This window comes from Xiphias gladius, chromosome 12 (assembly GCF_016859285.1).
Source record: "Xiphias gladius isolate SHS-SW01 ecotype Sanya breed wild chromosome 12, ASM1685928v1, whole genome shotgun sequence".
Classification (NCBI taxonomy): Eukaryota; Metazoa; Chordata; class Actinopteri; order Istiophoriformes; family Xiphiidae; genus Xiphias; species Xiphias gladius.
In genome coordinates this window covers 7,557,994-7,572,079 of record NC_053411.1, presented here as the reverse complement: position 1 = coordinate 7,572,079, position 14,086 = coordinate 7,557,994, and the positions used below count along the sequence as shown (strand labels likewise).

The window sequence follows — 14,086 nt, the reverse complement described above, 5'->3', positions numbered from 1 at the left end:
GCCCTTCATTTGGGGATAAAATATTTGTCCAAGACAAACCTATAATTACAATACTCATTATAAAGAGTTAATAATTAGAATAATTTACAGTGACTAGATCATAGTAAAATTAAACCAGTTTCTATTTTGCAGGTTACCCCAGACAGAACTTTGCAGGCCACTTCTTGTGACAAAGAAACGTATACTTTCTGTTTGATATAATGCTCGCGGCAAAGGTTATAGTGAATTCCCAGCCTTGTATTTGCAGACGTGCTAAAAAAACAACAACCAGATGACTCCATAAAAAAGTCAACCAAACTATTGCAATTGCAGTCACACGTGACATACAAAAACTGTATCAAGACATTGTTGTAAATCAAATAGCTCAGGGCTTTTTTACATTCTGGGTACACACTGCGGCCAGTGTGCTGGAGAGAGAGAACAGGCGTCTATAGATGAGAGAGCCGTGTGATATTTATGTGAGTTTTATATCCCCGCTGTTCTCACTGTAAACAAAGGCCTCGTAGACGGCTCCATCTCCAGAGCAGGGAGCGGGTTAGAGGGGGGGAGGAGAGACTGTTACTCTAGAGAAAAACCGCGGGGAATGATAAAGGTTGTAAATATTTGCCGTTGCCCGGGCCCGGCTCTTGTGCAGAATTAACTGGCCCTCTGCTGGGGTGCTGGAGAAAAGGGGGGGGGGGGGGGGGCTAGCGAGGTGGGGTCCGGTAGGGAAGAGAGAGCACTAGAAGACCAGCTGTGGGGGGGGGGGGGGCTCGGCAAATAACACAGCGCTTATAATCCCATGGACGAGTGCCAGAATGTTTTTATGCTTGCTTTAACGCAGATTATATTACACTCTAATTAAACATTCTATTCACATCGGAGGGAACCCTGTGGACACAATTCTTTTCCAAAAAGGCCTGTTTGAGTTTTGAACTTGGGGCGGCCCTGAAATGAACGCCCCAGACAGTCTCCAGCCGTCTGAAAGAGTATCTCCCACTAGCTTCCTTTATTTCTTTCTCCATATATATAGTCTCTCTGCCTTGCTTTCTATACTCACACATTCACACCATTGTAACAGTTTGCTCTGCAGCTCTCTCTGTCTTTTCACACCCTGGTCCTCCTAAATATCATTTATGAGTGCCATTAAAATCATTGTTTAAAATCATGTAGGAAATCCATTGTCAGTGGCTGAGGATCTATTGTTGCTTGTGCCCCCCAGAGTTTTAGTAATAGCTGTGACAACACAGCCACTGCAAGTACTAAATTCTTTTCTTAGGGCGGAGCATTAAGTGTAAGAGTGAGTGGGCTTTGGAGGGCAAACAGAGCAGTTAAGGGGGGTGGATGGGAGGATGTAAGGGTGTGATTGGACATTCAGTTTGTTTAGTGCTAACCATTTTAGAAAAGTGTAGTTTGTTACATGCTTGTATTGGTTTATTGAGATCTGCCCAACTGCACATTTACAAGCGAGCAAGAGCTTGTAAACATATGTCAATGGACACAGTTTGCCTGTTTTCTTGTAAGGCTTGAGGTTTGATGGGATACAAAAGCTCTCGTATGTGCATATTTAGGAAAACGTGATTTTTTTGTGCATCTTGTCTTAATTGAGCTTTTCTGTGTTCTTATGTTATTTTTTCCAAGAATAAGTTACTGGCAGATATCAATATTTATCAGTTATTAAAAAACTGTCAATTAAAAATTACATTTCAGGGCTCTTCCCTGCACATAGTTTGGATTTTGTTTTCATTTCTAGCACACCGCATTGCAGTTGATTTAAAACATAGCCAAGACATTGTTCTCATCTTACCAAACAAAAGCTGATCAACTCCAGAAATGGAGTAAACTATTCCACACATTTGTCATGAACATCCCTTAAATCTGGACAAAATAAATGATTCTCTGAAATAAAATACTTTGTGTTTTCTGCTTGTCTGTACCCCACCTGCAGCCTAACAGCAGTGGTCAGGTAGTAGGAAAGGTTCCGGGCCACTTCACCCCAGTCCTGGCTCCCTCCCCACACCACAGCGCTGTGCGACCTGTCTCGCTCTCCATGCCAGACACCAAGCCCATCACCACATCCACAGAAGGTGAGTCCCAGTACCTCACGACCCCTGACACCCATTACCAGTCATCCACCACTCCCAATCCACAAAACAACAAGCACGCTGCAGTTCTACATCTTATAAAAGTTTAAGTCGGGAACCAAGTATTTTTTTTTTTACATGATTTGTTTGCTCTGTGAATTTTTGTGTGTCCAACATTTTGTGCCTTGTTCCCTAATATCTGCAGTCTAAAAAACATCAATGAAAAACATGACACATATAGCAAAATGGTATCCGTGGAAAATTAGGCCATGATTGTTGACAAAATGTCGAAATGACTGAAAAATGGTAGTGGACCCAAAATAGAACCGTGTAGGACTCCATATGTACTTTTTACTAGAGGTTGTTTGTACTGCTGATAAATTACTTTATATTTATAGTCCACTCAATGTAACTCACTGTGGATAGGGCATCAGCTATATGTAAATTCCTGAAATGCTAATTACAACGCAAGCATGATTTTCTGTTTTTGTGATGGTGTGTTACCCAGGCTACTCAGCCCCTGGCACCCCGACGGCTAATCGTTTTGTAGGCCTGAGCCCTAGAGATCCCACCTTCCTCCACCAGCAACAGGTGAGACCCCCCCCCCCCCCCAGCACTCAGTTCACTTGCTCCTCTTGTCCTTTCCTTTTCTGTCAACCCATCTCCCCACACATCAGATGTACAGTCCCTGCCCCCTGCAAAAGCTAGTCACACTCCGAATTTGAACTGTCCCGTTAGATCTGAGAGCTTCTAGATCAGATTTGAGTACTGGTAGGCTGAGGTCAAGCATAGCACTCACTGTTGGTAAAACATAAATAGCAACAAATCAAGTTTTTTTTTTTTCAGACCTCAAAAGGACTGAGGCTTAACATGGCTAAATATAGCAAGTCATACTGATAATCAAATCTTACTTGCTTTAAATTCTACCATGCTGTTCTCTTTTAGCTGCTGTTAATTTTAGCAAAACTTTTAGTGTTACTAACACTTCTGAATCAGTTTTGAAAAGAAGCCTTTATGTTTAAAGGTCCTTAAATGACCTACAATTTAATATTTTCAGTGTGTCCATTAACTGAATTTGACTAGATTATATCCATTTTAAATAGAAAAAATGTTCTGAAAAATATGCTTTGTAAGGAGAATAAACCACAAGTCACACATGCATAAAATAAAGATAAAAGTAAGATAAAAAGGATGTATCTCAAAACAACCGTGCTACTACATTTTCTCTTGAATTTTTAGTCTTCATAAAAATGTAGGATATCATTATGAGTGAGTGTGTTTGAGTTTAAATGACACAGTCTAGAGTAGGAAAAGGCATGTATTTCCTGAGGTCACTTTAAAGAAAAAATGAACGTGTCAGGAAATTCACTGTCATTGTGTGGCCACAACTCAGAAGATGCATGGGACATGTGGGTGTCTTTGAGAGTGTAATGTGCTCAACTGTATTTCCTTCGCACATTACTTTAGAAACGCTCACACACACACACACACACACACGCCGTGTAATCAGTACACTCCCTCATATAACACAAGCTGAATATTTAGCTTTGGCGTCACGCGGTTGCTCCGGCAGCAGTCCTAGGACAGATGTGGTGACCCTGTGTGTGTCTGTATGTGTGTGTATGGGTGTGTTTGTATGTGTCTGCCAGGTTAGGAGTGTTGCGGTGTTGTCGGACGGGAGGGATTGCTCTCCCCCACCCTATCTTATTGAAAGCACTGGTCTGAGGCCAAGGCTTTTCCAACCACAGATAATTGAATGCATCTGCACGCGGCTACATAATGATTGCTGGGTTTCTCCTCATCTCGCTTTTTTTTCTGTTTCGTAAAAATGACAAAGCTGGCCTCTGTTTCCTCGCGCCTCTTTCTGACTTTCTTTTTCTCTGTCTGCCTTTCATTTTCTCCATTTTCTTAAAATCAGACCAGGCAGAAAAAAAAAAAAAAGGAAATGTTTGTCAGCAGTTGTGGGATGCTTTTTCGCCCCTCAAGAGGAGAAGGAGGAGGAGAGGGAGGATTCACATGATGTCACACAGTTTGTTTTCCACATTCTCTAGTAGCCCTGCTACTTCTTTCAGTGGGGCACAAAGTGACTACACAAGACAGCAGCAGTCTGAGCGTAGCTGCATGACCGCTGAATTTTGTCCGCAGCTTGGCCTTCAGAGGCAATAAGGACTTTTTATTCCATATTTTAAAGTGTAAATCAGCCAGATTTATAAATATCCTTCTATACATATATATATATATACACATATATACCATTTATACACATATATACATATATATATATAAATATATATATATACACACATATATACATATATATGTATGTATATGTATATGTGTGTGTGTGTGTGTGTGTGTATATGTATATATGTATATGTGTGTATGTGTATGATATGTGTGTATGTATATATATATATATGTACGTGTATATATGTGTGTGTGTGTGTGTGTGTATGTGTATATATGTGTGTGTGTGTGTGTGTGTGTGTGTGTGTGTGTGAATGTGTATTTATATATATGTGTGTATATGTGTATCTATATATGTGTGTGTGTGTGTGTGTGTGTGTGTGTGTGTGTGTGTGTGTGTGTCTGTATATGTGTGTGTATATATATGTGTGTATATATATATGTATATATATATGTATATATGTATATGTATATATATATATGTATATATATATATATATATATATGTATATATATATATATATATATATATATATATATATATATATATATATATATATATATATATATATATGTATATATATATATATATATATATATATATATGTATATATATATATGTATATATATATATATATATATATATATATGTATGTATATATATATATGTATATATATATATATATATATATATATATATATGTATATATATATATATATATATATATATATGTGTGTGTGTGTGTGTGTGTGTGTGTGTGTGTGTGTGTGTGTGTGTGTGTGTGTGTGTACATGTGTATATGCATATATTTATAATGTTCCTAAAACTAGCAAAGACCAACGCATCCACTCAGATATCTTTGGACTTACTTGGTTTGGAAAGAGTTTTATCAAAAAGACAAGGTTGAAAAATGTGAAATTAAAATTAAAGATTTGTAAGCACAACAGTGACACCCCTCTAAAAGGTATTACATGCTATATCTAGATGAACAAATGTTCTTGCCGGCTTAAGGAACTCTAAACAGTCTCCACATTGATTCATCATACTTCTGCTTGTCACAGTTGTTTTTGTTTTCTGTGATATGATTAAACGGCCTGGGATCTGGCCTTGTGGAGTGGGACCGACACTGAGCCAAGCCCCTCAGGACTAAGCGCTTTCACTGAATACCCTGTCATTGTCCTCAACTGGCGATGGGATGTTTATCATGTGGGATCCATGAAGCTTTGCTGACACTTTTACTTGTTTAATTGTAGCCGTTTGTCACCTGGCTGGGTAGGAAAGGGAAACACATCACACACACATGCCTAGAGAGTTGTGTGAAATTCTCTAATGCCGAGGTTTTCTAAATACAGTCAGCATTGGGGCTGGACCATGGAGGTGCACTGTTCTTTGTCTGTCTGTCTGTGTGACGGATAAAGGCCATGACTTGCTCTGCATCTGCCTCTGCTGCTGTCAGAGCTACCTTTGATTTCTTTTAAACAGAGGAAAGACAGAAGATTCAGAAAGATATTTCATTTTTGGAAAATTCAAATACTGGAATAATTGTTTTAATAATACAGCATATTCATAGATCCCCTGGTTCAAAATGCTACCACAGTGTTCCAAACTATGCATGATAAGTATATTTTTCATTCTTATAAAATAACTTGATAGTCACTTGATAACATGGTAGTAAAGCTTAAAAGATCCTGCTTTTCAGAGCAGAGCCTTTTTAAAGATGTGGCACCACTAAAATAGAGGTCCCTGGAAAGACACACACACACACGTCTGTACTTTCATCTTTGTGAGGACACTCATTGACATAAAGCATTCCCTAGCCCCTTACCCTAACCTTAACCATCACAACTAAATCCCTAACCCCAATCCTTACCCTAACCATAAAATCTAAACCCTAATTCTAACCTGAAACCTAAAAGTCTTAACCCTCAAACAGCCTTTTAAAGTTGTGAGGAGCAGCCAAAATGTCCTCACTTTCCCGAAATATCTAAAACTCAAACAGGTCCTCACAAAGATATAAGCACAAGTACACACACACACACACACACACACACACACACACACACAGACACAGTAGGCTTCAGAAATGAAAAACACAAAACAACACCACCACACGCTCCCACACCTGCTCTACGATTCCCAGGCAGTGAATGTGTGAAAACCCTCCATTCATCTCTCTCCTTGGTTAACCCCTCGAGGGAATGCCACCATCTAGCATTCCGCAGGGAAAGATCCATGATCAGATGTCATTTGGTATTATCTAAGGAAGGATCCTAATCCACAATCTGCCCGCATCTGTTTGCTAACGTTCCCCGGCTCCGTCCCCCTTTTCCCCGCTGCCTGTGCCACTCTGATGTGCCGGTGCCAGCGGACAGATGGCGAGCCCCTTGAGAAGCGGTGGCACCGAGCGTCTGGCCCAGCCCGCACATTCTCTCCAATCTTTTGTCAGGCTGGAGAGTGCGGGAGCGGCATGGGGGATTTAGTCTCCCAACCTTTGATTAATACAGAGAAAACACACTGGATGGAACAAGATGCATTGCTTCTTATTCAGTTTTGTTCAGCAGCTATACAGAGCAATTGATCAAATAAAACTAATGTATCAAGTTGTAACATAATAGAAGGTTATTACATCATTGTAAAGCTTTTGAGCTAAAATTCTCTGTTTCTTGCCACTACTTCACATTTGTTCCAGAAAAAATCAAGGAGTATAACAAAAATGTATCACTTAATTTAAATGTGGCTTTAGTAGGAAGCCATCATCATCTTTTGATGTGTTCATCCAGGCGCTCGGAGGAAAAAGAACACATTTCTTGACTGCTGCAAACGGTTTTGAATATTCAGCGTATGCGTATATCTGATTAAATCCCTCTTAAGAGCCTCTGCAAAACGTCTGCCACCGCACGCAGAGTGCTAACAGTGCAGTTTTATCCTGATGCATTACTAAATGAATGTGTTGACCACAGGGCAAGGTTAGGTTGGTATTGGCAGAGATAGCTCTCAGCTGGATTGCCGACACGTGCGCTCGCATAATGCATGCAAAGGAGACACCGTTTGTGTGTGGCTGTTATGTTGCAGTAATTTGTAATCTGTATGTAAGGTTGGCATGTCTTAAGACCGGGGAAAAGGGTTTGTGTGCATGTGTGTGTGTGTGTGTGTGTGTGTTTGTGCGTTTGTGTGTGTGCGTGTGTGCGTGTGTGTTTGTGTGTGTGTGTGTGTGTGTGCGTGTGCGTGCTGTTTAACTGCATTGTAATTTTGACCCCTAATCAATAAAAACAGTTAGCTAATGAAAAAAAAGTCTGCATGCTTGAGGGCATGCGTACTCCATCCTGAATCTGAACGTGCACTTACATTGAAGCAATGATTATCGACAGGGTGCATGCATCCAGTGGATTGCATGGCTTCATTGGCTAACCAGCTACAGAAGCAGTAACCACTCACAGATGAACTACCAATATGATGCCACTCACATTTTGTAACTAACTAACTCCATTTTTTTTTACTTCCAGGTTAGCTGTTACCACTAACTGTGATTGCATGCTTTTTCTTTATGTCTGTTTTAGCCATAGCTTTGATTTAACTGTTATTTTACCCAACAAGTAATGAATGTACTGATTCCATTCACTATTTCCATATTGCCAGTAACAGCTAGGACTCATTTTGGAGTCATTTTTATTTGTGCTGCTCTTGCTCTAGGCTCTTCTGCATGCATTTGTGTATACAGTGTTGAGTTGTAGTGTAATCTGAAGTGGAAGTTGTCTTGGCCCAGTGATCTGACTGCTAGGTTTCAATTGACAGCTGAGGAAGTGTGACTGGAGCGTGACTCAAAACGGCAGGCATTATGGCCCCAGTGCCACTGACGACACTTTGGGGATTACTTGGCAAAGGTAACCTTTTCATTCTTTCATGCCGTCTCTCTGCCTCTCTTACACCACACATACACACACGCACACCCTCTAAATATTGATGATGCCATATAATGTGTGATTTTCTTGATTGTCTACTTCTCACATTTCATAAATTCACATATAAATGACATAAAATGTAATTTTATAATGTACATAAATGTAATTATCTGGTCAGTAGCTCTGACTGTTGTTACTGTAGTGGGAAAGTCTGTCACACAAGTTAACCTTTTGGACTTTTGAAATGAGGTCATGCATTTCTTTGGTAAAAGTAACACACATTTCCTTATGTCACCCTGGTGTATTCTCCCCCCCCCCCTTTCTGTTCCTCATGTCTTATCCTCTCTGTAATGGTTTTCCACCTTTCCCAGTAATTTCGAGAGTTCTTAGTTTGGTAGATTTAAAAAAAACAAACTGCACCTTAAGAGAGCAGTAGATTTGGTTGAGCTGTATTTTAGGATTGATCTGTCTCTATCCTGTTACAGAATTTTTTCAGCTAAAAGTTTTCCCCAGAATAGGTCTTTGTATTTATATTCAGGAGATATTTTTGTGTGAATTGCAGTTTTTTAAAAACCAAACTAAAGCTAAAAATATTAGAACTTAATTTCAGTCAAATTTGCGATGACTGTATTTCACTGCTCTGTTATTCGTCAACACAAGATGACAAATATTGCAAAAGGATTCAGCTTTGGAAACATAGCTCTCCTCACTGATTCACACCTAACAAAAACACAATATTCGTATTTCATAATACAAACTTCAATTAAGCTGATCTAAACAAATGAAGTCAAACCATAAAGAATAAAAGTCAGTTCAGGCCAGATTTGTAGCCATTTACTTTCCACATTTGAACAATCTTGGCTTTATTTGATTTTATGCTGAAGTCATGCTTTACTCTTTAACTTAAAGTTACAGAAAGTGACCCCTTTATTGCCTCCATACTGTATCTCCTCCTCTCTGGGGGGAAAAATCTAAACCATTTCACTATGGAGCAAGCTGAGCTAAGCCTTTTCGCCTTTTCCTGTTACGTCTCCCTTTTCCCTTTTCCCTGGAAGTGTAGAGCGTGTGTGTGCGGGCAGGCGCGCGCGCGCGTGTGTGTGTGTGTGTGTGTGTGTTTTCGCAGCTCATTTTGGGCCCGCTGAAGTTACAGACTTTTTTACAAACATGCACACAGCAGAAGCCCCTTCAACAGGCCTCCTAATAGGCCAGTGGAGGTAGCAGAGAAAAATGTCCCCTGCAGCAGCTCGAGGTCTCTCATTCCATTCACACAGCAGCTAACGCCTCCACTGTTCTCCATGTGAGTGTACAGTAATGAGCACAGATAAAATAGACCCCAACTGAATTTAGTTAATTTTGTTACAAGGATGGGATGGTAATTCTATTATATTTTTTCCTCTTTGATGCATTATACACACAAAACTCTTCGACTTATAGATGAAATTGGTCGGATTTCTCTTTTATCTCGCTTGCCCTTTAAACGGAGCGCTCCACTATGCCTCTTCAGTACTAGCCCCAAATTAAAACGCTGCCAGACTCGCATGTTGCCATTGTGCAGGAAATGGGTCAGCAATCCATTAAGATGCCATTAGATAATCTAATTTAGGGAGCTAATCCTTAAACGAAGCACGCTGTATGCCCGGGCTGCGCTTGCAGGGAGTAGAATTAGTGAGGTTTGGGAGCCGGACAGGGTAAGGGGAGGCCATCTTGAAGGTTACCTAAGGAAATACAGCGATGGAGGTCAGGTTTTTAGTTCTGTCCGCAGCTGCTTTGAGTGCAAAAACATAAAGCCAAAACTTGTATGGAGAGAAAATACATAGAGAAATAGTGGGATTTTGAAGCCTTGCTAACATTTGGCAGCTCCACACTGTAGCAAAGGGGAACTGTTCGACAAATTTAGAAAAACAATACCCAGAATCCCTGTAATATGGCATTAAAAAATTGGATTTCAGCACGGCCTGTATGTGCTTGCCTAATTACAAGTACAACTAATTTAAAAAGTACAAGGAGCCAAATATTTATCTGTAACTGTCTTTGAATTGGGCCCTCACTCAGATACAGTTTGTATTTTCAGTTCAGTCATATTAATCTGCAAGTCTTAATTAGCAGTGATGCGATGATTTCAGTCTCCCCACTTTGTGCTTTAGCCTGAGCGGAGAAGTATTCTTTACATAAAACTCCAGCCAAGCGCAGCTTTAGTTTATAGGATGCAGATACGGACTGACAGCCATCGATTTTAACAAGATTAAAACCGATCTGCCGGTTTAGTGCGCACAAAGGCCCGCGAGCCCACTCTTGTAGTTGTGTGGTCCCCCTAATGTAAGCCATTACCTGAGAGGAGTTTCATAAGCAAAGACAAACATGGAGCAATGGAAGGAGGGCGGGTGGAAGAAAGACAGAAAGCGAATGGGGGGAAAAAGAGAAAGCTGCAGCCCTTGGCCGCTCTGTGCGCTCTTTGTTCAGCAAGGTAGGAAAAACTTAATCCCCCGTTTCCTGTCCGATGATTTTTGGCAGGGTGAAAGAGAGAAGGAGGGAGGGAAGAAAGCAGGAGAGAGGATAGCATGAGGACAGATTGGACAGGAAAAAAACTGCAAAAGAGGCTTAGCCTTTTTAACTCTTTGCAGACTGAAATCTAAAACTTGAATGATGTTTGTTTTTATTTTGAACACATCTTCTCTGTCTTTCTTTCTTTCACTCTTTCTTAAAGAGTCTGGCTATTTTAGGCCACGGGGTGAATTTAATTTGCACTTCCATTGTTTTAAGTAACAGAGCAGTGACTAGTGATTTGTATAATATTCAGACTGGCTGATGAGTTGCTTTCATGAACGCAGACATTGTTGTCTAAATGCGAAGCTTCACAAAGAATCGAGTCTGTCTTCCACCTCACCAAACAGCATCCTCAGACTTAAGCCGTGTTTGTGTTTTGTTTCTCTTAAAAACAGCTCTTCCTCTCGTCATTAATTTTCTCCCTCAGCATTTCTTGTCGACTTTTCTCTACATTTGTCCTCGCTTCATTTGTCTCAGAGTCATCCCTCTTTGCTGCTTTTCATCGGTCCAGCTTTTAGCTGCTGCAACACCACACTCGAGCACATCGTAAAAACTCGGATAGCAAATGTGCGACACAGGTATTCTCAGACTTAGCGGGGGTGATGTGAGCGGTGGGAGTGTGTTAGATGAGTGCACACTGGGGGCCTGTGGGGGAGAAAGGGGGGGGGGGGGCTAATTATCTGACATCTACGTAGCGCAGGACCCCACGGGAACAACATGCTGTTTGTTCCTGCTCGCGTTTTCAGTTAGCACCGTTGCTCCCCAGGAACAATCACTGTGTTGTTTTGCCATTAGCGTGAGATGAATAGGGATGGGACAGCTTTGTGTACGGACCTCCCCCTCCCCAACACACACACACAGACACACACACACACACAACCACTTTTTACCCACAACCCACCCTCCTCCACCACCATCACCACCAATCACATTCTTCCCCTCATGGTTTTCTATACTGCCATCAATGCAGAGAAGAGGGTCTGCGTCATGGCCCTCTCACATGATGTCCTTCACTGGGAATCAAGTGGAATAACCTCAGCTTAGATTAACAACCTAGTGCTGCTATTTTTTCTTTTTGTTTGCCCCTCTCTGTCTGAACTAATCAAAAATAAGACCCTGAACCCTGATGACTGTCAGCAGAGCAGTGATGCTGGTCATTAGTGTTCAGGATAATTGAAAGAAAGAATCTGATTTTGACTGCATGCTGCACAAACAACTTAATGGCATGTGACTAATCTCTCCGTCTCTGTGTCTTTTTTTTTTTTCTCTCCACAGTCCTGGTACCTGGGCGAGCTTAGTTCCATTCCAAGTGTCGAACGGGACTCCGATTCTGCCAACAAATGTCCACCAGAACTACAGCATAAACATCATTGGTGAGCCCCTGGTCCCAGCTGAGACGGGGAACTGAACACACAGAGGCCGGATGACCCCCAGGGTGAATGGGTGGGTGGGGGTGTTGGTGGTGCAGAGCTAGCACTACAGGCGTCCGCAGCCATGGATGAAACCAGCAAAGCAGCACAAGCTGTATAATCGCCCTCCCCCCCCTGTCCTCCCCAAATCCCAGTCTCGCCCCTTCCATGTCCCTCCCCACTCCCATCCCTCCCCATGATGGACCTTGGCCGTGAAGTGAAGACGAGGGTTGGTTCAGAGGAAAGAAAAAAAGAAAAAGCCCAGCCCAGCCCACACATCCACCACCCACCAGTCAGTTGTTGTGTTTGCAAAACTTCAATTCAATCCATTCAAATACTGTGATGTATAGATGCCTTAATGTGTTATTGCATGACACTCTAGTCTGTTAGCGGCAGTTCCTACTATTTTTCATAGTTGGGGGAAGATGGAAAATCTTGATTTACTCACACACAGACACTCACTCACGCACCCACACACACATATACACACACTCACCCACACACACACACAAGCGTGAAGAGGTCTGCGTATCAACAACCTCTGCCTGGTGGATGGCTCCGAGACTTTAAGCTCTTCAACTCAGACCTCTTGAAAAGAGGCTTTCCCATGTCAAACGATTCACTGTGTACACCATAGGAACAAAAAATTGTGAATTCAGAGTGTGTCTTCTTCCGTTTGATTTCAGTTTACTGTGATAAGACTCTTTGTTCATAAAATATGTTGACTTTGTTTATTCTTTACTGCTACTTACTTCAAGAATTAATCTAAACACTTTCAGTAAGAGTTGAGAACTCTTAATGCGGTTTTCAAAAAACACTAAATGGCTTGAGATTGGACCCCTCATTAAAGAATTTGCAACTCCTTTACAAAAGGATTTAAAAAGACGGAGAATAAGAAAATCTCGATAGAGGCAAGTGCAATTGAATTTTTGAAGGGAAGTTATCAGTCTGTCAGCCCTAAGACTCTAAAGGAAGGGGGATAAATATTAAATTGTTTTATGGGTAAAATGTTTAAGGAAACATTTCAATTTGATTTCAGTCATATATCCGTCTCCTCACATGAGAAAAACATCAAGCGTAAAAGGCATTTGAAGGCAAGCACTAAGCTACCTGTGCAGCGCTGAGCAAAACCAGCACTTCTTTTGAGCCCTTCCCATCATTATGGGGAGTTTTTTTTTTTTTTTTTAATTTATTTGGGGGAAAAAAAAATAACCGAACATAAGTAAAGAAATGAGACGCACATAGTGTGTAAAAATGGCAGTTCATGTCATAAAATGTTCACGATAAGATCAAGATCGTATGCATTTGGCCATCAGCTTCTAAAGCTTATGTTTACAGAAAAAAAATATGGAATTTATAGTGTTAATTCATGGAAATGTACAGTAGGCTTATGTGTAAAGCTACAGTTTGTGCAAGGTTAACTGCAGTGGAAGAGGTCGAAAACTGAAATTATGAATCCAGGTGGTGGCAGATCCCTGAAATCTAGAATTGTGCGTGGCGTGTTCACAGCCATTGCCTCTCCAGTCCATACATATTTATACAAGGAAAATCTCTCCAATACTCTTAATTTGCACGATGACATATAGTCCACATTACGTGCCTTGCCTTTGAATATAGAGACATCACTACACTTGTTTTTGCTGCATTTATCAATATAGAAAAAAAATTAACATTTTTATGATAAGAATTGTTTTGTACTCTGAATGAAATTGTTGATTTTTAACTTCATGTACTACTCTATCTCACAGTTACATTGCATATCAAGGCTGTGTATAGTTGCCGTTTTAAAGTTTGTAATCAACCAGCATTTTTTTTTTCCCAGTATTTTGGTGGTTTTTCAAATAACCTGTCATCTTTTGTTTTCCTTACTTTTCAATGCTCATTTTGTTCATCTTCCAGTTACTATTGTGGAGGGTGGCATTCAGAATTATGAAAATTATGCAATACCAAGTTTTGCCTATGTAGGTAGTGCTTATAGATGCG

At 40.7% G+C, this 14,086-nt stretch overlaps 1 protein-coding gene across 4 annotated transcripts in view; it reads left to right on the top strand.

The window, feature by feature from the left end:
* Nucleotides 1–13,257, top strand: part of LOC120797052 (nuclear factor 1 B-type-like) — a 64,785-nt gene extending 51,528 nt beyond the window's left edge. For 2 of the 4 annotated variants that reach the window (XM_040140303.1, XM_040140302.1), the window contains exons 9-12: nucleotides 1,928–2,066; nucleotides 2,572–2,654; nucleotides 8,044–8,132; nucleotides 11,970–12,102. In XM_040140303.1, coding sequence (XP_039996237.1) covers nucleotides 1,928–2,066; nucleotides 2,572–2,654; nucleotides 8,044–8,132; nucleotides 11,970–12,102 — 444 coding nt within the window. Of the gene's footprint in view, nucleotides 1–1,927; nucleotides 2,067–2,571; nucleotides 2,655–8,043; nucleotides 8,133–11,969 lie in introns of all 4 variants that reach the window. The other 2 variants (XM_040140305.1, XM_040140304.1) reach the window with 2 other exon arrangements.
* The last annotated feature ends 829 nt before the right edge of the window (nucleotides 13,258–14,086 follow it).